Here is a 26,783-nt window from a genome sequence, read left to right as displayed (position 1 = left end):
AGGTAATACTAACACTACTGTGTTTTTTAAATAGCTCAGGAGACTAAGAAAAGAAAAAAATTCAAGCAAAACACCATCCTTATCAACCTAAAAAAACCAGACCAGTTTGTCTCTCACATGGTCACTGCAAATATCTCCTGCAACGTCAGAGATGTGCTTCAATGCCTTATAGACATACAAACTAGGGAGGAGCACAGATGTGAAACACTAATGAATCTGCTTGCTGCATTTGTTGTTATAGTAAGCATTTGCGTCTTCTCAGTGAAATTCTCCTCCCTCAGCTATTAAGAAATAACTCAGTCACTCCAGGCTGTTTTTATTGACCAGATATCCATTTACAACAAAGTTAAGTGTTTACAGGAAATAGATACAACTCCAGATACACTGGTACATGTAACTCTCAAACATACTCTTGTTCATACCATGAGAAAATTGCTTTTCAAAATCTGATTTGCAGTGATGATTAACACACAGCTCTTGAAGATATTATATCCTAATAAGTCTCTCTGTAGAGAAAGGGTGAGAATATCTGCATTTTCAAAATAAGGAAGGCAGTTTGCTCTTTAAAGGTCACAATTTGAGAGCCTGGGAATGAATTCAGGCATTTTTTTTTTGTTTTGAATGCTGAGTCCAAGCCATTAAGCAATACATCTGATTTTAAATAAACTACCAGATACAAACTTCACCTCTACTATGAGAGTATGCTAAAAACAGGGAGGCATGTCTGAGAAATAAGATTTTTCCCAGGCATGTATTAGAGACTGAATTTGGGATAGGTTTCTCAGTGTCTTATTAACAATTCGCTATCTAAGGATGATCATATGGTAAAATTCAAAAATCTGAACAAGTATCTTCTGTATTTCATTCCCTAGGAAGCAGCACAAAATACTGTTACAAGTTTAATATTAATTTCTTGTAATTTAAAATGCCGATGAAGACATCTAGTGAAGAACAGGGTCAGAAATTGATACCAAGGCAGATACATTTGCACAATGCAAAAAAGATTTTTTCCATACTAGTACTCCATAACACAAAATGTATTTGAAGCCATAACTCTGACATGTTAAGGGAAACACGCATAGCAACGAGGTCCTGGAGCTGCCTCCGTAATAGCAGAGGTGCCCTGGGACAGAGCCCACAGCTATTGTTTTTAATCAAGAACACAGCTATTGTTTTTAGTCCAGAAATCTGAACTTCCCTTCTTCCCAGGCTTAACTTTGCTCCTGATTTCTCTATCTCCTCACTGCCAGCGGCGCAGAGGGATGGGGAATGGGGATTGCAGTCAGTTCATCACACGTTGTCTATACCACTCCTTCCTCCTCAGAGGGAGGACTCCTCACACTCTTCCCTTTCTCCAGCATGAGGTCCCTCCCACAGGAGACAGTCCTCCATGAACTTCTCCAACATGAGTCCTTCCCATCGGCTGCAGTTCTTCATGAACTGCTCCAGCGTGGGTCCCTCCCCCAGGGTACAGTCCTTCAGGAGCAGTTTGCTCCAGTGCGGGTCCCACACAAGGTCACAAGTCCTACCAGCAAACCTGCTCCAGCATGGGCTCCTCTCTCCACAGGGCCACAGGTCCTGCCAGGAGGCTGCTCCAACACGGGCTTCCCACAGGGTCCCAGCCTCCTTCAGGCATCCACCTGCTCTGGAGTTGGGTCTTCCATGGGCTGCAGATGGATCTCTGCTCCCCTGTGGACCTCCATGGGCTGCAGGGGCACAGCCTGCCTCACCATGGTCTTCACCACAGGCTACAGGGGAATCTCTGCTCCGGTGCCTGGAGCACCTCCTCCTTCTCCTTCTGCACCAACCTTGGTGTCTGCAGAGGTGTTTCTCTCACATATTCTCACTCATCTCTCCTGGCTGCCATTGTGCATTTTTTTTCCCCTCTTCTTAAATATGCTATCATATTTAAGAAGATAGCACATGCTATCTTCTTATATGCTATACCACTGTTGCTGATGAGCTCAGCCTTGGCCAGCAGAGGCCATCTTGAAGCCGGCTGGCATTGGCTCTGTCGGACATAGGGGAAGCTTCTAGCAGCTCCTCACAGAAACCAGCCCTGTATCCCCCCCCTGCCAAATCCTTGCCACGCAAACCCATTACATACACTCAAGGGGAAGGCCACCATTCAGAGTGACCTGGACAGGCTGGATGGATGAGCCACAGGGATCTAATGAAATTTGACAAGGACTAATGTAAAAACCTACTCCTGGGAAGGAATGACCCCTGCAGTGAGACTCTCTGGGCACCACGGGGCCGGGGAGCAGCTCTGCTGAAGGGCCCGGGGTGCTGAGCACGAGTGAGCCCACAGCCTGCCTTGGCAGCAAACGTCTCTGCAGCATTTATTTCCAGTTTATTTCCAGTTTTCTGAAACAGATGATCATCAGTACCACTGACTGGCTGCTGGTATGCCATGGGCAGAGAGAAAAGCCAGTAGGTAGCACAAATGGGCAATAATGGATTAAAAAAAAACCCGGAAAACAATTCAGACTGAACATCAAAGTAGACTATGGATACCAGGCCATCACAAGAGCAAGAGGAGGGAAAACAGATTTTGATTTTGGTAAGCCTTACGTAGCTACACGCACATAGAATACTGTGTTCAGCTCTGGAGTCCCCAACATAAGAAGGACATGGAGCTACTGGAACGAGTCCAGAGGGGGGCCACGAAGATGATTTGAGGGCTGGAGCACCTCTGCTATGAAGACAGGCTGAGAGAGTTGGGGCTGTTCAGCCTGGAGAAGAGAAGGCTCCGGGGTGATCTTATAGCAGCTTTCCAGTACCTAAAGGGGGCCTAGAGGAAAGCTGGAGAGGGACTTTTTACAAGGGCGTGTAGTGATAGGACAAGGGGCAATGGATTTAAACTGAAAGAGGGCAGATTTAGATTAGATCTAAGGAAGAAATTTCTTACATTGAGGGTGGTGAGGCACTGGAACAGGTTGCCCAGAGAAGTTGTGGATGCTCCATCCCTGGAAGTGTTCAAGGCCAGGTTGGATGAGGCTTTGGGCAACCTGGTGTAGTGGAGGGTTTCCCTGCTCATGGCAGGGGGGTTGGAACTAGATGATCTTTAAGGTCCCTTCCAACCCTGACCATTCTATGATTCTATGATTCTATAAATGGGTAGCTCCAGGTCTTTCATCAAATTCAATGTCTCAGCATTGACACTGCATTCTCACTGCTACTCAGTTAATACATACTTTTACATTTTAAAATCCCAAACAGACCTCTGAATATGAACGCGTGACACATTCAGAATGAAAGTCGTACACTGCATTTATTAGGTTGAAACTCTACTCCATTGGAACAGCTCAACCAGGACAGCTCTGCTCGTTTCTGGAACGTTATTTGTGCTTCTGGTTGCTCTTAACTGCTGGGGCGGGGCGGGGCGGGGCGGGTGGCGGGGGGCCGAGAAGCAGAAGCCCCTTCGACGCCGTCCGCCTCCTCAGGGGTCGCCCCTCAGCCCCCGAGCCGCCCCAGCCCGCCCCGCGCGCGGCTGCCGCAGCGCCGCCGCAGCCCCCGCGCGCCACCTGCCGGCGGGAGGCAGCAGCGCAGCGCGCGCGCGCCTCGGCGGGACGGCTCCACGCGCAGAGGCGGGTCGAACAGCACCGGGATGGAAACCGGGGGGGCTCAGGCGGCACTGTCAGCGGCAATCGGTCATATCTACGAATACTACGAATAATTTGGCCATAATAGTGGCGGGGTTTTAGGTCTGTTTTTTTGTTTGTTTGTTTGTGGGGTTGTTCTTTTTTTTTTTTTTTTTTTTTTTTTCCTGGAGGGGGATGTTGTAGGGGCTGGGGGAGTTCTTTCTGTTTTTTAAATAAAGAACCCCGCATACTCCTTCCCCTGGGTTTAGCTGGTCTCACCAAGGTTACCAAGTAACCTTGAGTCGTATTCAGCATTTCTACTGCTCTTTTGAGAAGGAAATTGGATCCCTCCCATGTTTGAGAAGCCCGGCTTTCAGTTTAAATAGGATTTTTCAAGTATTAGCATATCAAACAGTGTAGCTGTCAGCATGCAACATAAGATCTGCACATTTTATTTTTTCTAAGTCTCAGCGTCCTTCTGTCCTACTACTTTGCATTTTTAGTGAGAAGAAACCAAAGACAAGCTTGGTAGCCATCTGCAAGAGCAAGACACCAGGTATGTCTGTACAACAGCTTAATTTGCTTCCAGAAATCAGAGAGCGGCTTAAAGCTGCTCGGTCTCTCCATGAACACTGCTGGCCCTCCTAAAGTCTACAGGGCGGCGCTTCAGTCCTGACCTCCAAGAATATTTACCAGTACCAAAGACCTGGGATCCTGGCACTCCACAGGGGGTGGCAGAGATGTCAAAGTAGCCAGAAGCCTCTCTTGCTCATACATCGTTCATAGGTAAGTCAGGCACGTCAGGCCACATAGTATGTTAAAAGAGGCATGGAAAGACCTGCTGTGCCCCATCTCTAGATTGGCAGCAAGCAAAAGTGGTTGTAGACGGTACAAGTTTAGAATCTATATTCTGCAGCAATATTTGGGCTTCTAAGGCTCATTTTAACATTTATTTGTGTATTTGATGAAAAGTTCACAGATTTAATGTCAGCGTGGGAAATGAAATAGTTGCACTGATTGTGTCGACATGTTTAGACACATTAAATGTAAAATCTGGTCACAAGTTTATCGTGGTGAATTCAATCACTTAAATGCAGACAGACAGTAACATTCCCGAAACCTAAGCTATTTAAGATGGACTTCAGGTTTAAGAAACAATACATATTCCAGTAGTATGTAAGCCTCCAAATCTCATTAAAAAAATAGTAGGTTTGTAGTTGTTTTTCTAGATATTACCATCTATTGAGATAACCTTTTTATCACTCCTCTGACCAGTACCAGAACAAGTCTTGTGGTAAGATTGTCAGAAGAAAAGTCAGATAAAGGCAAATTACATTCATTTCTCAACCTCAATTATATTGCTAGGGCCACTAAAAGTATTATTTCCTAAAAACCTCTCGAGAATGATATACATCATTATCTTTCAGGTATCCATAACCGCAGTCAGTGAAATATTATACTACAGTGATGCCAAAGCTCCTTAATCAAGTTCTAGTTTTGCTGTATTAGGTGATTCAATGGCCCATGAAAAAGCAGCTCCATTATGAAGCCAGGTCAGCTCCATAGTGCCCATGACAGCTCATTAAACTGTGCGGCACCTGCTACCCACACACAGAAAACACGAGTGAGGCATCTTAGCTCTCAGGCTTAAGAGGCAGGGATTCCTGGAGAAGGAAAAAAAGAAAAATCAAACCAAAGATGTAGAAGGATCTTCACCTCATCTGACATCAAGAGACTTCTAGCAAAATTAAATGTGTGATTTGGTATTCTTTAAGTTGCCAGATAGACATCATCTTCACACTGGAAGGCAATTAGTGTCATTCATCACTAGTGTACCGAAAGTCCTCTCAGGTGAATGTATTAGCACAAAACCATATCCCAAGTATGCGCGCAGTTACACAGTTGTATGGAAAGCTGTATGAAATTTTGAGAAGTAAAAGGAAAGCAACCTACAGCCGGCCAGGGAAACTTCCGAAATCTTTCACAAGTTTGTGTTGTTGTCAGGTCTTCGAAACTAGGCCATTTTGTCAGATCTTTCAGTAGTTAGATCTCAAAAACATCTATTTTGGGTGTTACAGAATGGCAATTTTCGGGCCTTTAAATTTGTCCAAATTCACATTTATTTGCCTCTTCACATCTGTCAGTGTATTCCCTTTTAATCCTCTTCACACTCTCCAGACAGACAAGGTGGTGTTTGAAATTTGCCTAGCATGAATTTGCCTTTGTACTCCCCTACCTGCTCCAGAAGGAAAAAAAACCAGGAGAGGAATACAAGTCACATAGTTTGAAGTATTTGGATCAAGTAAAACTGTTCACTGCTAAAGACATACTTTTGCCTACCTGTACCCAGACAGGCAGAATAGCAGAGAAACAGTTTTTCACATCTCTTCAAGCTCTTACTTACACATAGCAAAATACTGTTTAAAGGTAGCTGTTCTCCAATTCAGTGTTCAATAAAGGGCTTGTCCAAACAGGAAACTTTGGACAATGGTTATGACAATTCTGAGAAGGAAAAAGGACTGTATAAAAAAGAAAACAGCAAGCATGACTGCAATTATTTTCCTATCTAAACTTAGTTTAAAAAAAACAAGCCTTTTTAATGAGATCCACAAGCTGAAACAGAGTAGCCAAAAAAACCTCTACTAAGACTCCCAGTAGTTATCCATTCCAGAAAACCAGCGTAGCAGTCATGAATATACAATAGGTTTATCCAGGCGAATCCTTAAAAAAAACCCCAAATTCTAAGGTGTTCCAAAATATCTGTGTGAGACTACCTGTAACATTTGAACACTAAGAATGCTTTGAGTGTTTCAAAGCCATGTTCTTTGTTGTCCAGCGTTTAAAGATTAAAAGCTTTTAGGTAGGAACAGTTCCTTAACGTAACTTTGCAAATAGCTGTACTGGGATGGAGTTAATTTGCTTCATAGCACCCCATATAGTTGTGTGTTTTGAGTTTCTGGCGAAAACAGTGTTGATAACAAACCAGTGATTCACAGCTAATGCTGAGCAGTGCCCACACAGCACTGAGGTCTTCTTTTTCATTGCCAGGACAGTTGCCCCCACTGACCAAAGGGATATTCCATATGGCATCATACTCAGCAAATAAAAGCTTCGGCAAAAGAGGAGGGAAGAGAGACATTGGGGTTGATGGTGTTTGTCTTCCCATTGTAAACACCTGCCTGCTGATAGGAAAGAAATTCCTTATTTTGCTTTGCTTGTGCACACAACTTTGCTTCCCGTACAGTCTTTATCTTGACCCGTGAGTTTTCTTGCATTTGTCCTGATTCTCTCCACCATCTCACCATGGGGGAGAGCGTATGAGCAACTGGGTGAGGGCGCACCTGCTGGCTGGGTCAACCACAGCAGCCTAGGTTCCTAACTCCATTACTTTAGTAGTTCAGCCAGACAACAGTAATTTAGTCACATATGTAAGGTGCTTAGCTTTCAGATACTCCATTTATTACAGACTTAGCACAACAAAATATAGTAACAAAAGAAAAAAAAAAAGTAGCTTTCAAAGTTTTCACATCATGGAATGTCAATAGTTACAAAAGCTGAAATCATACCATTGAAAATAAATGAAAGCTTGTGGGAAAAATATGGGGAAAAAGGAGGAAAACTTGCCCGAGACGGAAGAGAGAAAAATATTGTCAGTTTAAAAGAGAGATACATGACACAAGCTTTTTTTAATACAAAATTTAATATCATTCTTTGAGTGAAACAATCCTGTCTAGAAACATATATTCATAATGAAGTTAACTCCAGATTTTGAACCTCTAAATAACAAGATCCCTTGTCCCAGTTAACTTACATTAAGATAGCTTCTGCATCCTACAAACAATTCCCAAATGCCCCTTGACTTCTAGAGCGTTTATCATGCTTAAGTTGATAGTTTGCTACACAGTTACAAGAACAAGTTTACAATTCTTAAGTTACAAAAATAGTTATCACTCATTAGTATTTTTATACATATCTCAAGCTATTATATGCACACTCCGTGAAGGGGATGTTAACAGTGGTTAAGTTTGCCTCCTTAAACGAAACAAAAAAGAACTAAATCACTTGAGTCAGACCCAAAATATTCAGGCATGGTAATACATTTGCATGTCTGGCACTAAATATCCCTGCCCACGCGAAGCAAAAGCAGTTTCACTACCCAAGACACATACGCATCCAGGTTGTAAGACCCTTATGATGGCTGGTGGAAGAGGACAGCATGAGGATCCCTAAGTTACTGCTACCAAACAGTTTCACACTACACTGTAGGGCCCAACACCAACTCCAATTGTACCGATTCCTTGCAGACGACTGTTCCTGTCCAATAGGCCTGCCCACGGGCTGAAAAGCAGGTTTACATGGCAAAAGCTGTAGGGCAGCAGAACACACCACCCCAAACTACCCCTCTGGTAATGACTGGAATTCCCCAGCTAAAGGTAAAATAGGAAGGTGACTTCTCAAGTAGACAAACGCTGGATGTTTTTGCCGTATCCGAATTATTGTTTTCAACTTGTTTTTGTTGGGTTTTGGCTTGGGTTTTATTTCTCCCCCCGCAAAGCCAAAAAAAACAATCTAGATTTTTTGGCACGATCAGGGCCAACACTAATAAATGTTTTTCTGGTTGCAGTAGTCCATTATTGAAGTACATTGGTTGCACTTACATTACTTATCCTTCCCTTTCAGGAGCAATGGTAACCTGGAAGCATTGCTAGGGTTGTGGCATTTTGTTAGATAGGCAAGTAAAAAAATTTAGTTCTCAGACGTATTACTGCTAGTCTTACTTAACTCTCCAAGTCCAGTCCAACTGATGTAAAACTTCACGTAGCTGCCCAACTCTGAAACAATTCACCCATTTCAGAAGATGCTGTTTGGGAACAGACAGATGTCCCACTACAGATTTGGGAGGTGGGAAGAAAAGCAAAACCACAACAAACCACCCCATCACCACGACACACACACACACACACAAAAGGAAGCCTTAAATGCTGAATAAAGAATAACAGTTTTTTAAACAAATTTCCGCATCTAGAAATCTTTTGTATTCTACTCCAAGCACTAACCTTTCCATCATGAGGGCACACCACTTCAGTCAGATGGTTAAAGACCTTAACAGTTCAATCCAAGCACTTAGAGATTCCGAGCTTAAACGGTTAGCTTTGTACACCGAACAATAAAAAGCCCAGTCATGTTTGCAATATACTACTATGAAAAAAATTTATTCACTTGCAGAACTTCAAGGACAATTTGGAGCAAAATCAAAGGCATGTACTTAAGTCTGCCAACATAAGGCCACAAAATATAAACACCACAATGTTAATATCAAGGTCATGCACACATCAGAAGTGCATTAAGAACTTCAGAGCTGTATCACACAGGGAAAAGATAATCCTGCTTGCCTTCACAAAAGATGAAGAATTAAGCAACTATCCCCTAAATATCAAGATGAGTAAAACAATTATGAATGAGCTTCTACAGGTTTTTCCTCATACCAGGAATTCAAGAGTAAGTGTCAGGTACTACATCTTTTAGTAAGAGTGCTTCCCTTCATGTCTCTCCAAATGGATATCTGATGGTTAGGTCTTCAAGTATGTTTGGCGGGTTTATTAATTCATTTATTTTTAAAGTATTATATTTAAAATGTAAAATTATTTTGTTCTCCAGGTCAGAATGGTCAAATAGTCAATACTTTTATGCATTTAAGTGTTCCATACTAATTTATCTTGTTATAATTTTGAAATTTTACAGTTATTCTACACAGAATACATTAAGTTTTGTTTTTCAATTGTGCCATTACAGTGCAACATCTGGACCACTGTTTTAAGAGATAACAGAGCTTTTGAAGTGAAACAGGTTTTGGTACAGGAATTGCTACAAAGAATTCAAGTGAAGAGAGTTATACTAGAAATAGATGTAGAAGTAAATATAAATAAAATATAAACTAATATATTAATATATTCTATATATTTATATATTATATATTTATATATTTTATAACAATATAAAATAGAAATAAATAGAAATAAATCCCTTGAAACACAACACTACAATGCCAGTATGTATGTATTTGATAGTAACTGAATATTATGGGGAAGTTACAAATGAAACGTGAGTCACTTCACAAGTCCTTTGGAAACCATCTCACACAGAAAAACAAACCAGAAAAAAAATTTACAATTCTTCAAGCTGACCCTGTGGAGAGAATGTGTACCTATTGATTTACAGTGAACTGAAAGGCTTGCCTTTGTTTTCAAACCAAGATTAAAAAAACCTGAAATAATTACAGGTCTGCCACTCAGATCTATTCTCATAACTTGCTTACGAAGTTATACAAGTTAATACTGCCTTTCCTTGCTCCCTTAGCATGTCTGCAAGCTCAGCCACTGAAATAAAGTCTAAGTTAAGTATTCAAACAGATGCTTAACCTGCTTATCTGACAAGATGCTATATTAAAATTAGTAGTTAAATTCAAATACTTGCCTTGTTTGGTTAGTAATATACTGACAGTTTTGCAAGGACATACTAGCCCATCAGGAAGCCTTCGATTCACCTGTAACTGACTTAATTTGAGGATTCATCAATAGGATCTTTGCTCTACTTTTTTTTTTTGTAACATGAGAACACTTAGTCATTCAGTAAGTCTAGCACAAACTGATAGTGCTAAAGTTTACATCCATTAGATATCACAGATGACAGATATTGAGTTGTATCTTCCCCGTTCCACCACATACACAGAAAGAATAATTCCACTCCTAATTCTTTATTTTAAATTTGCCAATACCAAGCATTTTATGCAATGTAAGATCCACAGATTTAAGTATGTATTTTGCTCAGCATGTCTGCCAAATTTTCAAAGGTCAGTTTGGGTCTCAATGCTGCATAAATAGTGTAATCTCCCGTTACCATGCATGTTGAAGCAGCACTTGCTACTGCCACCAAATAATTTTACCATTGTGTCATTCCAGTTATTTTAGATCACCTTTTACCTCGGAAGAAAAATTTATCTTAAATTGATATAAATATCTGCCTAGAGCTGTTTTTCCTTTTTCCACTTTAAAAAAACAGAAAAAGCAAACAGCAAACCCCAAACAAACAAAACCAACAAGTGCTGGTGTAATTGTGTTGGTGTAGGTGTAAATATGGAGACCTAGAAGAAAAAACCTGGATCACTTGCTGGCTGACTTCAGCTCTGGCATGATTCAAATCAGAATTCTCTTGCTACTCTCCAATATGAGCAAAACTTTCTACAGCAGATAACATGGAAGAGTTTATATCTCTGCTTCTAGCCAGCTCCCCACTATCCCGGTCTTCAGTTATCATCTGTATGGTTTCAGAGTACCAGGCAAGCTTCTGCATGCATTTCATCTGCCACAGGACTGAACCTCATCTGTACCCTAGGAAGACGAGAGTCAATTGTGAGCTAGTTTGCCTTATGATTGGAAGCTGTAATAAAGAATGTTTACTTTTAAGTGCCCAGATTCAAGAATAATTTTCAGAACTTAACTACAGTAAGTCATCGCAATTGTCTATTTCAGTTCCAGAAGTTCTCCAAAGCCAAAGGCTGACATCATAGATATTCAGAGTAAGTGCTTATAGCAATTCAAATAGAGGAGAGGGTTTTTTGGAATGGTTACTTAATTTCTTTTAAGCGAGTTTTACATCAGTGATATTCCTTCCCTCACCCACCCAATTAGGTCCACCCAAGAAAGGCTGATAAAGAAAAGAGTAATAGAGACATGTACCTTCACTGAAGTACTGGAGCATAAGAGATTGTTAGTTGCAAGAAGTTACACAGCAGCCTTTTTCCATAGTGTTTATTGCGAATTCATTTTATATAGCTTATTTCCAGGAGATGGGCAGTGTAAAAACTGCAACATCTATTTTAAAAAATATATTATTCCTTACAATGCAATAGTCTCAATAGTACCTTCTTACAGCTGCATCTTATCCAATCCAGAAAACGATCCTGATCTAGTTAATTAAGAAGTTCTGTACCTAACCCTTAGAACAGACAGCCTTCAGAAGGCAGGCAACTTTGGACCCAAAATTTCCCGTCACTGTGTTTGATAAAAACCCTGGAAATTCTCACAGTGCAAACTATTCTACTGAAACTATTTAATAGCTTTGTTATAAGACAGTCTCATGATTACATCAGCATTTACCTTTATGTAAAGAATTGCTTTATTCTCCTTTACATAACTTTTATGTGAATGGTGAGTACTCTGGAAAATTCAGTTAACTACTGCATTGCTTAGTGAGCCTGAACACTAAATATACACACCCCAACATATTAACACATACAATTAGCTTAGATAGTATATTAAAACAATTAAAATGATGAAAATTTACATCAAGCTGCTCAAACAGTTCCCCACCTAGTTCCAATTGCACAATCTTGATTTTAATACCTGTACTCAAAAGCTTACTAAAAAACAAAGTAGAAAGACACTGCCAAAGTCTTTACCCATTCATTTTCTACCGTCTTGAATTTGTCCTTTGTCAGTAATGATTCTGGGGGTTGTTTCTCCTTCTGCTTTTAAATCCAACAACATACGTTCTCCTTATAACATCCCAGAGGTAGCAGGAGGGAATATGAATGAAAAGATGCCAGATTCTAGAATTTGCACATTCAAGCATAGTGTCATCCAAAAGGGCTTTCCTGGCTTTTGCAGACCGCATGTCACCTCCAATCACGTATAGCAAATGAAAAGTAGAATCTTAAAATAAAGAACTATCGCCACTGGGTTACTAATAGAAGATTCACACCCAGATACCTCAAAGTAATCTTGTTACTCAGGTAGTAATGCTGCCAGTTTCAACAGTCAAATATCAAGAACTGAAGTATAAAACTAAGATTTATGAGTATCAATTTTACTAAAATGCTCATTAGTGACACATTTCACCTAAACACAGATGTACACACAGTTACTCTAAGTTGATGTACCACACTGTAAGGAAAGGTCCCAGTTTAGTTCAAGAATCGGATATTCCCCCTCTCCCTCCCACCACACAACTTGACAGAAGTGCTTACAGTAATAGAAAGCAAACAGAAGGGGAAAACACAACATTTAACAAGTGCATCTATATACATTTTGCACCTTTTCCCTCCTTGCATCTAAAGTGAACAGGTCACCATGTTCGCTATGCTTTACATGCACGTACTCTCCCCTTCACGTAGTACCAGTCCTGTTCGAAGGATCTCTGCAAGCATCAACAGCAGTCAGTCCACACTAAGCAACAGGTGCTTTTATTGCGGAGGCTGAAGTACATTTAAATATTCTGACTGGCCCAGCTGGTAGGTTGTGTTTCCTCCACAGTCCACGTACTCGTATCTCTCCTGGGATATTTGCTCAGAGTGGCCAAAGTACGAGGTTGTCACTGTCACTCTTAAAAAGACAAAACAGAAGAAACATTAATTTTGTAAGAGGCTTCAGTTTCCTACTCTAAGTCCTATTCCTAGGATCAGTGTTTTTACATCACTAGGGTTTTAAGGAAAATGTTTTTGGACAAAGTAAGTTTTAATTAAAGTTAAAAACAAAGTAGTTTACCACTATAGATTTTCTCCATGAATGACGTTTGATTCCCTGAGCGCAGACTTTTTTTCTAAAGATGGTAAAGCTGAGGTTTACTCATTAATACCTCGCTTTCCGAGGAGAAAGCAAATGACTGGAGAAGCTACAGCCATGGTTGGTCTTCACCTCCCCCTCAAAAGAGACCTCATCATGCTGCTATTTATGCAATCAGTCAAAAAGCTGTCTCCAGCAGAGTACTAAAGCCTGCAACCGCTTTAAGATCACAAAGATCTCAGCAACTTCTGAACAGTATTGATACATAAACTCATTTCAAAGTATTTGAGACCTTAGTAGCTCCATGGTGGCAGCCCAAATGCAGAGCAGATACAGTGCTAACAGTTCCACCTATTCAACTGTCTTCACATCACCAGAACCTGTCCAAAGATACCGTTCAGTTTCAAGAACTATGAAGCTTCTACACTAGTAAGCAAGTTGATTTCATTTTATCTATGAAGCAGACTCCAGGATTAAGTATTTCTGAGCAGTATTTCAACGAGAATTACATGGCTTTTAAAGTCGCTTCCAACAAACAGGAGGTTTCCATACTTACTGCATCATCACTACTATGTTATGCACTTTGATAGACTCTAAAGTACAAAAGTCACTGCAAAAAGACAAAAAACACTGTTAGATTTGCATCAAGCTTTTATAGGTAATTATCTCAAAAGCAAGAATTGTGGCAGCTTCAACTGGAAATTCTGCTATCTATGTATATAGAGACTACAGAGTGGCTAGCAATGGCAATTAAGACACTTGTTGAAAAACATTGCTAGTGGCTGTATACTCACCTAGGTCTACTTTTGTATAGTCTTGCTTTCACATGAACTATATTCCCATGTGCTTGCTGACATGCAATGCTTGTCAACGGAAGCGTCCTGTGAAACAGTGTTCACTCCATCTTTCAGAAGCTAATCAAAGTTAACCTGAACTACTACATTAAAGTCTGTCAGAATCACTTCATCACTGATGAAGACTTTTACTATGAAGGGATATAGACATAATTTGCTGCGGTTTCACTCCATGCAAAATTTATACAGAGAGGAAAATTTACAACAAACAATCAATGTTATGCCAACTTCAGCATATTTTCATGTAAAACCAGCATTTCTATGAAAAAAGTGTCTTGAACCTTGCTAGTCTTGCTCAGGAAGTATCAGGAACTTCAGAAAGTCCCTTTTTTTTTGGCACTCATCTACTTCTGTACTATGCAAAGTAACCTTTAACCAATTTGCAGAGATTTGGAAGTCACAGTTATTGTTCTCTTGCAAGATACTCTTTATAGCCTTACATTTTCTGACATGCAGCTACATATCAGTTACACAGAGCATTATGTAAGGGTATACTTATTTGCTCCCCTCCTTAAATCAATTGCTCTTGGTCACAAATTCATCAGCTCTGGAATGAAAGGCATGGTAGCCAACCACAGCATTCGCATGCCATTGTCATTCTTTTCCCCAGCACCAATAAACATATGATGAAGTATTAAACAGTGAATGAACACAGATGACCCAAATTGTATGAAAATACAAATAAAACAGTTCAGTATTAAAAGTTGTTCTATACTGGTATCTGTAGTAATGACAATTTTTTTTTTTTTTTCCCCTGCTAGGCCCAAAACAGGATTTAGTTAGACCATAACACCGGATATTCTCAGTTATTGTAGTTTTCTAATCCAAAATATAGACAACCTGTAACATAACGTAAAGCCAGCTCACATCCAGCAGCACATACTGTAAGGGGAATTCCACATTGAGCCAGCTCTCTAAAATAAACACGTGGAAATGCCCTGTATGATGCTGATTTTATCATACACATCTGTCAAACCCAGATGATTGTATGCAGACGCTTCAGGTGTCTAAGATCTCCTGTATTCAACCCTAGCTGATTTTACAGGACACATACTCTCCAGGATCCAAACAATTAGCTGGTTATGACTAACACAAGACTTAAATTGACTAGTTGGGGAAACACCGAAATGTGATCCACTGTACAATCCCCAGAAGAAGAGTCTGAAATCCATTCAGTTCAGGCCACAGGCAGAACAGCTTTTGCCTGTCTACAATTCTCTACACATCCAACGTCATCCAGGTTTTTCTAAGGTTAGTCACCAGCTTGCAGGTAAAAGGTATTCCCTTCCAATACCTGAAGGGAACTTACAGGAAGGCTGGGGAAGGACTTTTTACAAGAGTGTCCACTGATAGGACAAGGGGAAATGGGTTTAAGTTGAAGGAGAACAGATTTAGATTAGATCTTAGGAAGAAATTCTTCAGTACAAGGGTGTAAGACTTTGGAATAAATTGCCCAGAGAAGCTGTGGCTGCCCCCTCCCTAGAGGTGTTCAAGGCCAGGTTGGACGGAGCCTTGAGTAGCCTGGTCTACTTGAGAGGCGTCCCTGTCCATGACAGGGAGGTTGGATTAGATGATCTCTGAGGTCCCTTCTAGCCTATGCCATTCTATGATTCTATGATTATTGCACCAAAAGCACGACTAGGAGGTACTAGCATGAGTTCTATGAAGGCCACATTTATTTATTCCTCATAAATCCAAAGGGTGAGCAGATTCACAGGATTCAGTGTTTACATAAAGCTAACTCACACTTTTAGGAGGTGGCAGAAGTTCAACACTTACTGCTTACTTAAAGTTAGTGCCCAGCTTGCTATTTCATAGCTATTTCCATTCATTCCAACACTTCGCAGCTGTAAGGTTCTCTCCCACCCCAAAGGGGCTGGCATCAGCTGGAACTGCACACAGATCCGAAGTCTCAGTACTTTACTCTTTCTATTCAGTCTGCATTTCAGTGTAAGAGAACTAACATTTGGTTTTGTTACTAAGATATACTGAGCTAACAGTCTGTTGGTAAAATGAACTTTCAGAAGCTATGAATAAAACTACTTAAAGGACAGGCTGTAAACTCTGCTTACCACTGTATACACATGGTCCGAAGACAAGAAATACAAATTAGCCTCTAATTTGTATAGAATTAAATACAAATTCCCTCTACTGCCAGAGAAATTTGTGGGAAAGTTACTAGAGAACTTGTTAGGGAACACACCTGCACTTTCACCCCCCAAAGCAGGGGATCCTAGCTATTGCCAAGGCCTAAACATTGGGATAGAGATACCATTCAAAGTGCTGAGAGCCAGGTACAGCAAGCCACTATATGACACTATTGAAACAACTGTGGTTTAACTATTTTTCAGTATTATTAAACTCATACAAAGAAAATGCCACAACATCTCTGCAAATAGATTTCTGCTAACTTTCAAAAAGCCTGTTTTAGCACCATTGTAACTTTTCATAAGACCCATGTGATATTTAGAGGTGAGTACACTTACAACATGTAGCTCATTTCATCTTGTATAACTGTGGGCACCATATAGTCAATCTAAAAAAAAAAAGGCAATGGAAACACAAATGAATGGATTTATATATGAAGATTAACACATATTCATCTTTGAAAGCCTATCCTATTTACCTGTTTCATATCCAGAGGACTAATGTTGGTGATGTTGTTTAGCCGTGCTTTGCCAATAACTGTTTTTGAAAACTGGACTTGGGCTGTGATATTTGCCACTTCAACAGAGTAATAGTTGTTGTTTGTTATATTTAGTGTGTTCTGAAAAAAAAATAAATCAACAACCAAACACAATACACTAACAGCTATCCATTCTGTGTATCTTGATGAGCACATTTTGAAATTTATGTCTGAGACAGTAATATCTGCAATTATGCAAACATATTTTCCTGCCTTCTAGGATTGAGGGAGAGGGAGTAAGGGATCATCACTTAACTCCTTTCTCAGTTTTTTTGTGAATATCTTGAGCAGCAAAAACTTCTGTACAACTTTGCTGGTGACCACCCTCTGCTGCAAATACTGTGTTTCTTCCTATCCTCAATTATTCCTTTCAGGAAATTTAACTGTCACAGGACCCTTTCCTCCCATGGCTGCTTTGCTTTATTTAAAATAAGGAACTCTGCCTTTAGGCAATCCTATATTGACTGCATTACCAAGAAGCCTGGAAGCATGTGGAAAGAACTCCTTTAAGTTTTAAGATGGATAAGAAATCATTTTTCCTCAAAGTCAATTTTGACAGCTACGTAATACCAGGGCAGCATTCAATAGCATTCCTACATACACACACCACATTTCACTCATACTCCAGAAATAATGCAGAGAACTCCAAAGTCACTATTCCCCTGAAAACAGAAGATCCAATGGTAGCTTGCAACTACACCTCTATTAGCTATATCTACAGCTATATCTGTTAACTATAGCTACAAGAACCAGTTACAGCAGATCCAGTTACATTTTTCAAACTGGTCGTGTATCTGCTCGTGTTTCTTAAGGCACGAACTAAGCTTACCAACTGGACCACAATTTCTATGTATATTAAACTGTCACTGTAATACCTCTCGTTGCATTTATCCATTACAAGCATCCAAACAGACAGCTAGACTTACCGTAATATTTAGATAGATTATACGTCTACCCTGTTCGTAAGTGACATATACTGACTTCACACCAATGTATTCAACATCAATTGAGCGAGGAAACAAGAAGAATACAGCCAGCCCAGAAAGTAGTAAACATACAATTACAGAAGCAGTCACGTAGAGCTTTCTGGAGAAAAAAAGAGCACATTTCAGAGTCAAAAGCACGTTAAATAATAGTGGCATGTTATTTTCTTTTAAGTGATAAGGAGCATGACTAGTCAACACAACTAGTTCAGTCTATTTCTAGTTTCCATTAGCTTCCAAAGAGGAAAAAAAAAGCTATGCTGCACTTCACACCTATGTCTCAGAGATGTTACTCTTGTATATACATCCAAAATCAAGTTTCAAAACATGTGGTTATCTCAACATTTGTAACTTAAAAAGGAAAAGGAAAGAGGTAAATATTTATGTGCTTTGAAACATAAGCACTTCTTCTTTAAATTTATTTATAGCAGAACTTCTGTCATTCTGCAGGACTCTTGCACAACACACCCAGAAAAAAGAATGAAGTTTGTATAAGCCTTATGCGGGATTCTTTGTCATAAAAGACTTTCAGGGAAAGTGTTAGACTCCCACTAAGGAACAGGAAATTTTCAATTAACTTAATATAAAAAGGTGCGTGTGTGTGTGTGTGTATGATAATAAAATATACACAAATAAAAGCCTCTACTGCAGCTTCAACTTTCTCAAAATTAGAAGGCTAAAGTAGTACGTCTCAAATTTGTACTAATATTACCTCAGAGACATGATTCAGAATAGTATTATGTGAAGTTACTGTGTTTTTTTTTTCCTGATACTCACTTCTCTTTACAACGGAAACATTCAAACATGAAGAAAAAAAAAAAAACAACCACAAAACATGTCAGAACAAGAAGCCCTGAGCACTGTAATTAAACCTTTAAGTAGATCCTAGAAAAAAAAATAAGTAAATATGCTATATCAGAACGATGGATTTGTTGATTTCACGAGCTGCTCAGAGATTTACTAATGAATTTTTAGGTGACTTATTTTGTAGTAGTGGCCCAAAGAAGTTATCACTTTACTAAGACTTTAACATTGAAGATGTATCTGCTTATTTTAATTAAGATACTATAGAGATTGATAAATACTTGCATAATTACTGTAGATATTCAGATAAATGCCTACATGAAAAGACCGCACAGTATTACTTAGCTTCATAGATATACTGTGAGGGGAGTATGTACACCTGTTAATAAATAATTCTCCAAGAGTTAGAGGTTAACCCTACTCACAAGCAGGGTGCTTTCAATACTGAATGCAAGAAAACATTCCAGAGATTTTTCCCCTTGTTTCTTCTTAACCCCATCTCCTTTAATTTGCTGAATTGTAACTAGAGGAGGAGAATTAACTGTAGATTCATGTATCACAACTATTAACTTACGTTCTTCTTGGCCTCAGTCTCTGATCACTGTATGGAATTAACGCTACCAGCTGATTTTCCTGCCCTAGAAACAAAAACACTCTTTCAGACTTTAAACAAACAAAGAATAAGTATTGTTGCAGTTACTTCAAACAAAGAGTGCCTGTAATAACTCAATGGCACCAAACAATAAACACTAAAGATAAACATTTAAATTCCAGATAATGACTCAAGTAGAATACTACTGTACCTTATGTACTTTCTGAAATAGAGCATGTCTTACACAACATCGAGAGGAAAAAAACACCAAGCCCACAAAGACCAAAACAGCAACAAATTCTGCCTCTGTGCTGCATACATGCACAGGAGGCAGCGTGCCTCTGGCACCACTTCCTTGAGAGAAGTGAAAGTATGTAACAGCTTCCAACTCTCTATGCCACACTATATAAAGTCATAGGACAAAACATTCAGAAGCTCAGGCAGCAAGAACTCATCCAGAAGGCATTCTACACGTACTCTTCTGAAAAGCAGAAGCCAGGTTTGTTTTGTTTTTTTTTTTTTTTTAAAAATATATACATGTATCAATTTGGGTGGTTTTGGCAATGCAAGTTACACATATACTGCATTCTGAAAAATGGGTGGTATATACAACCATTTCTCATGGGACTGAGCTTCAGCATCCTGGAAGTCAAAAAAGCATTTACTGGAATTTCTCCAAGCAGTAAGTTACTTCAAAAGACAGCGTTTTTAAAAGGGGGTTATCTTAACAGTAGAAATAAAGAACACGAGCACAGATGAGTTGTTGCAAATGCATGGACTACATCTGCCTGTATAGCTTTTGCTATTTGCTGTGCAAGAAAATGGAATTGAGATTCATCCATATGAGAAGAAAGGCCTCAAGATCAAGTCAGATTTGCACTTTTTAAGCCAAATGCAGAATTTGACCAGCATTATCAGTCAGCTAATCAATCACTTAGAAGTGAGTCCATGCCAAATCACTAAGCTGAGCAAAACACACTAACTAAGCAGGTGGTAGCATGTAACATCAACCTTCTAAAAAAATCTAATTTAAAACAGATTTTCATCTCAGCTTCAGTGAAGTATCTTCAACTTTTGAACAGAACAGCACAGTCTTACTTTCCTATTTTATCATATTGAAAAGTTAAAGCTGCCCAAGCAAAACACAATTTCACGTGTTTATTGTACAGTTATTGTACAGTTCAGCCATTGTAACATGTGCTACAGTCTTCCCTACTAGTCATGCAGTCATTCTATGAACATTTAATTTTTCCCCTCTCCTCTCAAAAAAAAACCAAACATGACTTATTTTTTTTCTAAAGTACCGAGGAATAATTAAATTTGTTCTAACAACTCATTTAAAGTACTAGCCTTAATCACATTATTTCATTAGAATGTATGGACAACATGCATTTTTAATAGTTACTGTAAAGTGTTTAAAAAATTAATTACCTCATATTTAAGCATTACATCCAAGAATCCTATAGTCAAAGAAATAAGCTTTTGAACGTAGGGATCCCACTATTACTGCATTTTAGCTAGCACTATATTGAGTAAAACTTGCTATTGATACTATCAAGTATTTCAAGCCAGCAAGCTAATAGAACAAACTTCCTTCTCTATAGTCTTTCAGTTAAGATAATTTTTAGTTGCATAGCTTTTCCACACTTCAAATTTACTGAATTCAGAGGTACTCAAAGAAGACATCGTAGTATAAAGTTTAACAGCTAAACCACAAATATCTTATGGTATTTGCAACCACTTAAATATCCTGTGCCCTCTGTGTTATTCACCGGTGAGACAAAAGTATTTGTGAACTATATCAGAACCTAATCTGACTGAAGCACATAGACAAGGACAATATGGCACAGCCATCAGTCGATTTTCCCAAGCTGCTTGTCAAAATCAGTTCTGCGAGATTTTACACCCAATGATCCATTTTGGATAAGAGTTCTGGCAAAAGCAACACAGTCCCAAACATGAAACCTTCTCATCAGTTCCTCCCCACTCCGTCAAAGGGAACATCTTACAGCCAAAGCAGACGGCTGTGCCTTGGCACACTGCATTCGCCACTCTCTCCTTTTGCCCAGTTTCAGCTATCCTGCATTCTCCTTTCAAACGTCTCTTCCTAAATAGCTATTTAGCTGGCTTATTAAAAAATAGGTAGTTAAAAAAAGATGCAATAAAATGTCACAAAAATAAAGGTTTGCAAATTCAACTTACAAGGGATAGGGTTATGTGTGAATTTAAAGCTGAGAAGCAAGGAACACTGTCATTGCTGATACAGACAAGAGAAGACCCAACAGGTAACAGCCAAAGCTGACTCGATTTGTTTTGTTCATCCAGTGTAATCATAATAAAATGCTTAGTGCTAAAAAGTAGAAAAATGAAAAAACTTCACCTTGACTAGGAGAGCTATTGTTACGGATTATTACAGTTACAACCACACATGGCTATGAGGTAAATTTATAGGTTAAAAAAAGAAATAAGAAAATTTACCTCGTGGAATTCTTCCTGTTCCCTGGCAAGTTGGGCAGGTGACACTGTCTCTTCCTGTAAATTCCACATAGGGAAACTGTGATACATCTCCACATCGGCCATCTTCATTGTGTGATTCCGAATGAAGTAACCCATTCCTCATATTATCGGACGCTGTGCCTCCATCATAGCCATCTTCCTTGCACGTGTGCATAGGCAGGTGAGACAGTGATTTTCCCATGTCTAAAACAAAAGCCAGAAAAAAGTTTTCAGGCAGAACGATTCAAGCATCTATTCCTTCACATCAGGTAACTGTTAGTCCATGGCCATTAGGCTGACAAGACTCCTGCTGCCCTCTGCTCACACCCCTTAACACCTGCAAAGCACTAAGGCCCTGTTAAACTGGAGTCAATCCCAAGCTGTAAGAACCTGAACTAACTGGCAGTGTTGTTCAGATCCTCCAACACGAACACATTGAAGGGGGACTAACGAGAGGCTTTTAAGTTAGAACAGTACAATTGCTGGCAAAAGCTTGCAACAGTCTAGCAGTGCTTTTCGAACGACCGTTATCACACAGACTTTCACAAAACACAGTAATCTTTGTTTAAAAAAAAAAAAATCAAGACTGGGTTCTAGAAAGCAAGTTTGCAATTTTCAGTGGATCTACACACACTACAGACTCAATTCTAATAAGCTTTTTAGGTTGGACTTGTTTTGAGAACACAAGATCAGCTACTAGTTTCCCAGCTAGAAACATAAATCTCCAGGTCTTTAAACTGATGTCTCCCTTTAACCCAAAAGAGGACTGATTCACAGGAAAGTCAAGGAAAGAACAGGAGTTACTTTAACATAGCTGCTGGCAATATGTAGCATTTATAAAGCATTTGTGCCACCTATGCAAATTTTAAGATTTTCTCTTTTCTGTAGCTTTTCAGCCATGACATTGAAACTACCTTGAAACTTAGAACACTTTAAAAGCTGTAATGAAGTGATGCAAGTTAATTTGCAACAGGTGCAAAACAAATTCAAAGTTCAAAAAATGAATCAGTACAGCAATAGCGATCAGTAGTCCAGCTTATCCCCATAATCCATTTTAGTTACTTAACACACAGAGACACCAGCCACTCAATCCACCAGTGCCTTGGGGAACAGGATGATTTTTAAAAAGAGTATGGAAAACTTCGGTTTTTGCTTTGTAAGTGGCATTTTTAAAGCAGCTGCTAGTAATTATCATGCTGGTTCACTGAGAAAGGAAGCTCTAAGAGGAAGATTAAGAAAGTCAAACAAGTCAGAATATTTTCAACCAACCACTCAAGACAGAACAGAAAGATCTGAAATACGGTGATGGCAACACAAGCACAACATTAATTCATTATATGGCCACAAAGGCTAGGTGAATATAGGAAGAGAAAGTAATTAAATAAATGCCAACATGACCCGGTTACTGTTTCAGCAAATATGAAGCACTATTTTTTCATATAAGTCATTAAACTCTTACAAGAAGGAAGACTATTTATCCTTAAAAGTGCTGCAGCTACAGCACTTTTTAAACATTCTATGTTTGGGAGCCATTCAATAATGACAATTGTTGAACTGAAAATTAAAAATACTGAGCTATCGAAAAAAACTTTTGAAAAAGCTGTTGACAACATTGACAATTATCCTTCATGAAGTTTTTGCTTTACTGTTCTTGTAGCTGACCTACAGCCTTTAAGATACAAAACTTGAGTCTTGCAGCTTAAGCAATAGCTGTCACAGTTACAGGTCTGAAAGATTAGGGATCAATCCCTGGTGGTGTTGTGCTACAACTGTATGCAACTTCCCTGAGCCTACGGTCAGTAAAGTAGGTTACGTTTACATTGACAACAAGCAGCAACTCTGTGGAAATGAACAGTTACTGATGATCCAATATCCACACTATACATGTTTCTGTGTGTTAATTTCATACTAGCTCTTGTCTAGACTGACAACACCCACTCACAATTGAAGTGCACCTTCTAGTTTTAGTTTATTTCCAACAAGGAGTTCACACACTCCCAGATCACACTGTGACGTGAACCAAAGTGCAGCAAACAAGAATGACTGGGAACTCATGTGAAGAGCAGACTCTTTATTTGAATTAAAATACTAATGCAGATGTATCCTCCAATGCTAAACGTTCTTGAGCTTCAATAATTACAATTTAATAGTGTTGCTCTACTGCCAGAGCCTCAGGAGAGACATGTCTTGTCTCACAAATAAGAAAACAGACAACCACTTTCAAGCAAAATGTGTTCCTCCAACAGGCTTTCCTTCCTCAACCAAGCACTGAACCTTATTACAGCTGATCAAAACTCAAGAACACTTTGTTCTTTTATCCAGCACTGATATGCTGAACAGTAGCAGTTCTCAGTATACATCATCTTCATACGTGACAGCCACTTTACTGTCACCAAAGTCACAAATCTTACTTCCTTAACAGCTATGCTTTGACCCAGTCTTTCGCTTGTAACTGATGGATACAATCCAGTCTCCTTGGACTTGTCTGGAGTTGCCTTGAATTCGCAGCCTGTTAAAAACAATTTGGTAAATTAAAAATGTTGTCATAAGCAGCTTTTGTTTAAGACTGCACCCTTCGACTTGCTATGGCACTGCAGCACGGGAGTACACAGAGAAAACCCAAACAACGTCCCAGGCACACAGAACCACCACATCCTGAGTTACACACAAGACTCGGGGGACGAAGACGACGGGACCTTTTTGTTTATAAACTCTGCAAAACTTTGTTAAACTGCATTGTTATACTTCTCCAAAGAGAAGCATTCTCACTCCTTATATGCAAATATATAAACTCGATGCTACCAATCTACTTTTCAAAACAGCAGCTTTTTAAGCACAACCATCTTCTGCCCTATGAGTTGTAGCTTAATCACGAACATCGCAAGCTCCTCCAAAACAAAGAAAGCTGCCAGATAAGGGAATGACTCGGCAGTCACGAACTCGTTCAGCGCGGGCAGGCATCTCCGCTGCTGCCTTTCACGACCCCTTTAGAGACCCACCTCTCGGACACAGCCCGCTCGGTAAGGCTGGCGCTGCCAGAAATACAGGAGTCAAGAACCTCCCCGAGACTGACGGATTTGCTCGCCGGTCAGGCCACAGCGGCAGCTGCTCTCGCAAACATGGCGAAGTTTCCAGCCGGTGGCCGCGGACCAAGACCCGGCGAGCTCGGCCGCTGCCGGGCTACCCCGGGCGGGGGTCTCGGCGCGGAGGGGCGCGGGCAGCCGCCCCGGCCGCCCGGAGATACGCGAGGCCCGGCCGCGGGCCTGCCCAGGCCTCGCCGAAGCCCACGAACCACCACCGCGGCCCCCCGCCCGGCGCCCAGCTCCGCCAGGGCCTCGCAGGCCGCGCTCGGCCCGGCGCAGCCGCCCAGCTCCCCTCCGCCGCGGAAGCGGCCCTCCCCCACCTGCAGCGTGGGCTCCGTGGGCCGGGCCGGGCCGGGGCAAGGCAGACTGCGCCAGGCACGGGAGCCGGCAGGACCGGCGACTCCGGGTGCGACGCAGGCGCCCCGGTGCTAAACCCCGGATCGGGGGCGTGCGCAGGCGCGGGGCGGCGCCGCGGCGGTCCCGTCCCGTGCCGTCCCGTCCCGTCCTGTCCTGTCCCGTCCCGTCGCGTCGCGTCGCGTCCGGGCGCTGCCGGCGGCGGGCGGGGTTCGGCCTGGTTGCCTGCGGGGTCGCGGCGCGGGGGGTCACCGGCGGTCCCCTCGCCGGTGGCGGCGGCGGCTGCCTGGGCTTACCCTCGCCCTCCGGTCGGCGGAAGCCTCGGGAACCGCACGGAAACCGCCGTCCCGAGCGTGAGGCGGTGCCCGGGCGGAGGGGTGGGGGTGAGGGGCGCTCTCGCAGCCTGGGCCCCCGGGGCAGAAGCAAGGAAAAAGGAAAGGGAGGTCAGGAGATTGCGCATCCCCTCTGCCCGGCCAAGGGGCGGAGCGCAGAGCGGGTGTCCTCCCGAGGTTTCTCTGCCAGCAGTTGTGTGCTCCCCCTCCTCCACAGAAGCTCGACGTTGCGTTAATCACAGGGAAAAAGGGGATTTTTCTGTCCGCAACTGAGTTTACTTCGTGGTACCTTCACAGCCACCACCGTTATTTTCTGTTCCCTGTTGGATGGCTCTGGTGGAAGTGGCTCACCACGCTGGGCTCTGGGGGAAGCGAGGTGCTGGAGCCAGGAAAGCTGTGGCAGATCAGCAAAAAAGGTGCAGGAAATGAGACATGCCACTGCTGCAATTCAGTTCTATGACTCGTGCCGTGTTATACAAGGTTGCACGTCCAGCTGTTTATTCAGGGCATGGACAGCAAAGCGTTCTCCGAGTGATTTGCCAGGGCAAAATGAAGTACATTGGAAATGAATAACTTGAGACTGTTGCTCTTCGTGTGCCTTCCACTGCCTATGGCAGCACAGGAGACCACTCTTCTGAGGGGATGTGGGGGCAGCGAAGTGACAAGAGCTGCACAGACGGGCGGACAGCTCGGGATAAAGGAAGCTGGGGGACCAGGGAGGAGCTGTGCCCAGCTTGAAAGCCTTGTCCCAGCTGCAGGAATGAATCAGCCTGGGGGAAACCCTGTCATTCACACCACGTGTCAAGGTGCAAGGGCAAACATAGAGGCAGGCTCAAGGATAAGGAAGCAAGTCCTTAACAACAACTTGGGGTAATCACGAGGCTGAGGCAGGGCACCAGGCTGCTCCAGAGGCCTCCAGCAGCCACCCAGAGCTGGTGCCGGTGTGGGGCCACCTGCAGTACAGCCCTGCCAGCAGCATGCGTGGTACCTGGCCACAGGTCTAGGAAATGATCAGCACAGAAAATAACCTTCTTCCACCCAAACATGTGCTCAGAATAAAAAGCCCTGCACGTATCTTTACCTGGGCCAATGTCAGACCATTTATTCCCTTTATCCTTGGAACTTCCTGGCATTTTCTGGGAGTTTAAAAGGTCTTGGCTAGCAATAGTCCCCAGCCTTCATTATCCAGTTCACGTAAAGGAGAGTCTTGCACACTGCTTGCTGGTAGCTTGTCTCTACTTCTCTAGCCAGCCGTGGTCAAGCTCCTGACAGTATTGGCAAAAGCTGGCGCGTCCCTTGTCCCTCTGGTAGACTTTCATCTGAGTCTTTGGCCTATCACTGTTCAAAGTTCCTGAGGTGCCCATACAATGCTCTCTGTGCAGCAAGATTGACCACAGTACTTTGTGGGTTCATAAATATAAAATGGTGGTGTAAGACGCCTTGAACAGATCCCTG

General features: G+C 41.4%; 1 protein-coding gene across 2 annotated transcripts; it reads right to left on the bottom strand.

Annotated features, from left to right (window-relative positions):
* Positions 1 to 9,614: 9,614 nt before the first annotated feature.
* Positions 9,615 to 25,008, bottom strand: TMEM106B (transmembrane protein 106B). 2 transcript variants are annotated; one of them, XM_086614514.1, is made up of 8 exons: positions 24,963 to 25,008; positions 21,542 to 21,763; positions 19,046 to 19,109; positions 17,611 to 17,770; positions 16,625 to 16,765; positions 16,485 to 16,534; positions 13,701 to 13,754; positions 9,615 to 12,964 (listed from the first exon to the last, which is right to left on the bottom strand). In XM_086614514.1, exons 2-8 carry the CDS (start codon positions 21,759 to 21,761, stop codon positions 12,826 to 12,828), a joined length of 828 nt encoding a protein of 275 aa, XP_086470640.1. In that variant the 5' UTR covers positions 21,762 to 21,763; positions 24,963 to 25,008; the 3' UTR covers positions 9,615 to 12,825. The 2 variants fall into 2 exon arrangements, with proteins under 2 accessions (XP_086470640.1, XP_086470641.1); XM_086614515.1 differs by lacking the exon at positions 24,963 to 25,008 and adding an exon at positions 24,559 to 24,688.
* Between the last annotated feature and the right edge of the window lie 1,775 nt (positions 25,009 to 26,783).

Source organism: Tauraco erythrolophus, chromosome 7, assembly GCF_009769465.1.
Source record: "Tauraco erythrolophus isolate bTauEry1 chromosome 7, bTauEry1.pri, whole genome shotgun sequence".
Taxonomy (NCBI): Eukaryota; Metazoa; Chordata; class Aves; order Musophagiformes; family Musophagidae; genus Tauraco; species Tauraco erythrolophus.
The sequence above is the reverse complement of the archived record's forward strand: the minus strand, read 5'-3'. Positions and strand labels throughout refer to the sequence as shown.

Coding starts and splice junctions, on each gene's coding strand:
- TMEM106B (XM_086614514.1), bottom strand. CDS start 21,761: ATGGGAAAATCACTGTCTCACCTGCCTATGCACACGTGCAAGGAAGAT. Junction 17,771..19,045: donor AGACTGAGGCCAAGAAGAAC/GTAAGTTAATAG, acceptor TTTTTTCTCCAG/AAAGCTCTACGTGACTGCTT. Junction 16,535..16,624: donor GTCCTCTGGATATGAAACAG/GTAAATAGGATA, acceptor TTTTTTTTTTAG/ATTGACTATATGGTGCCCAC.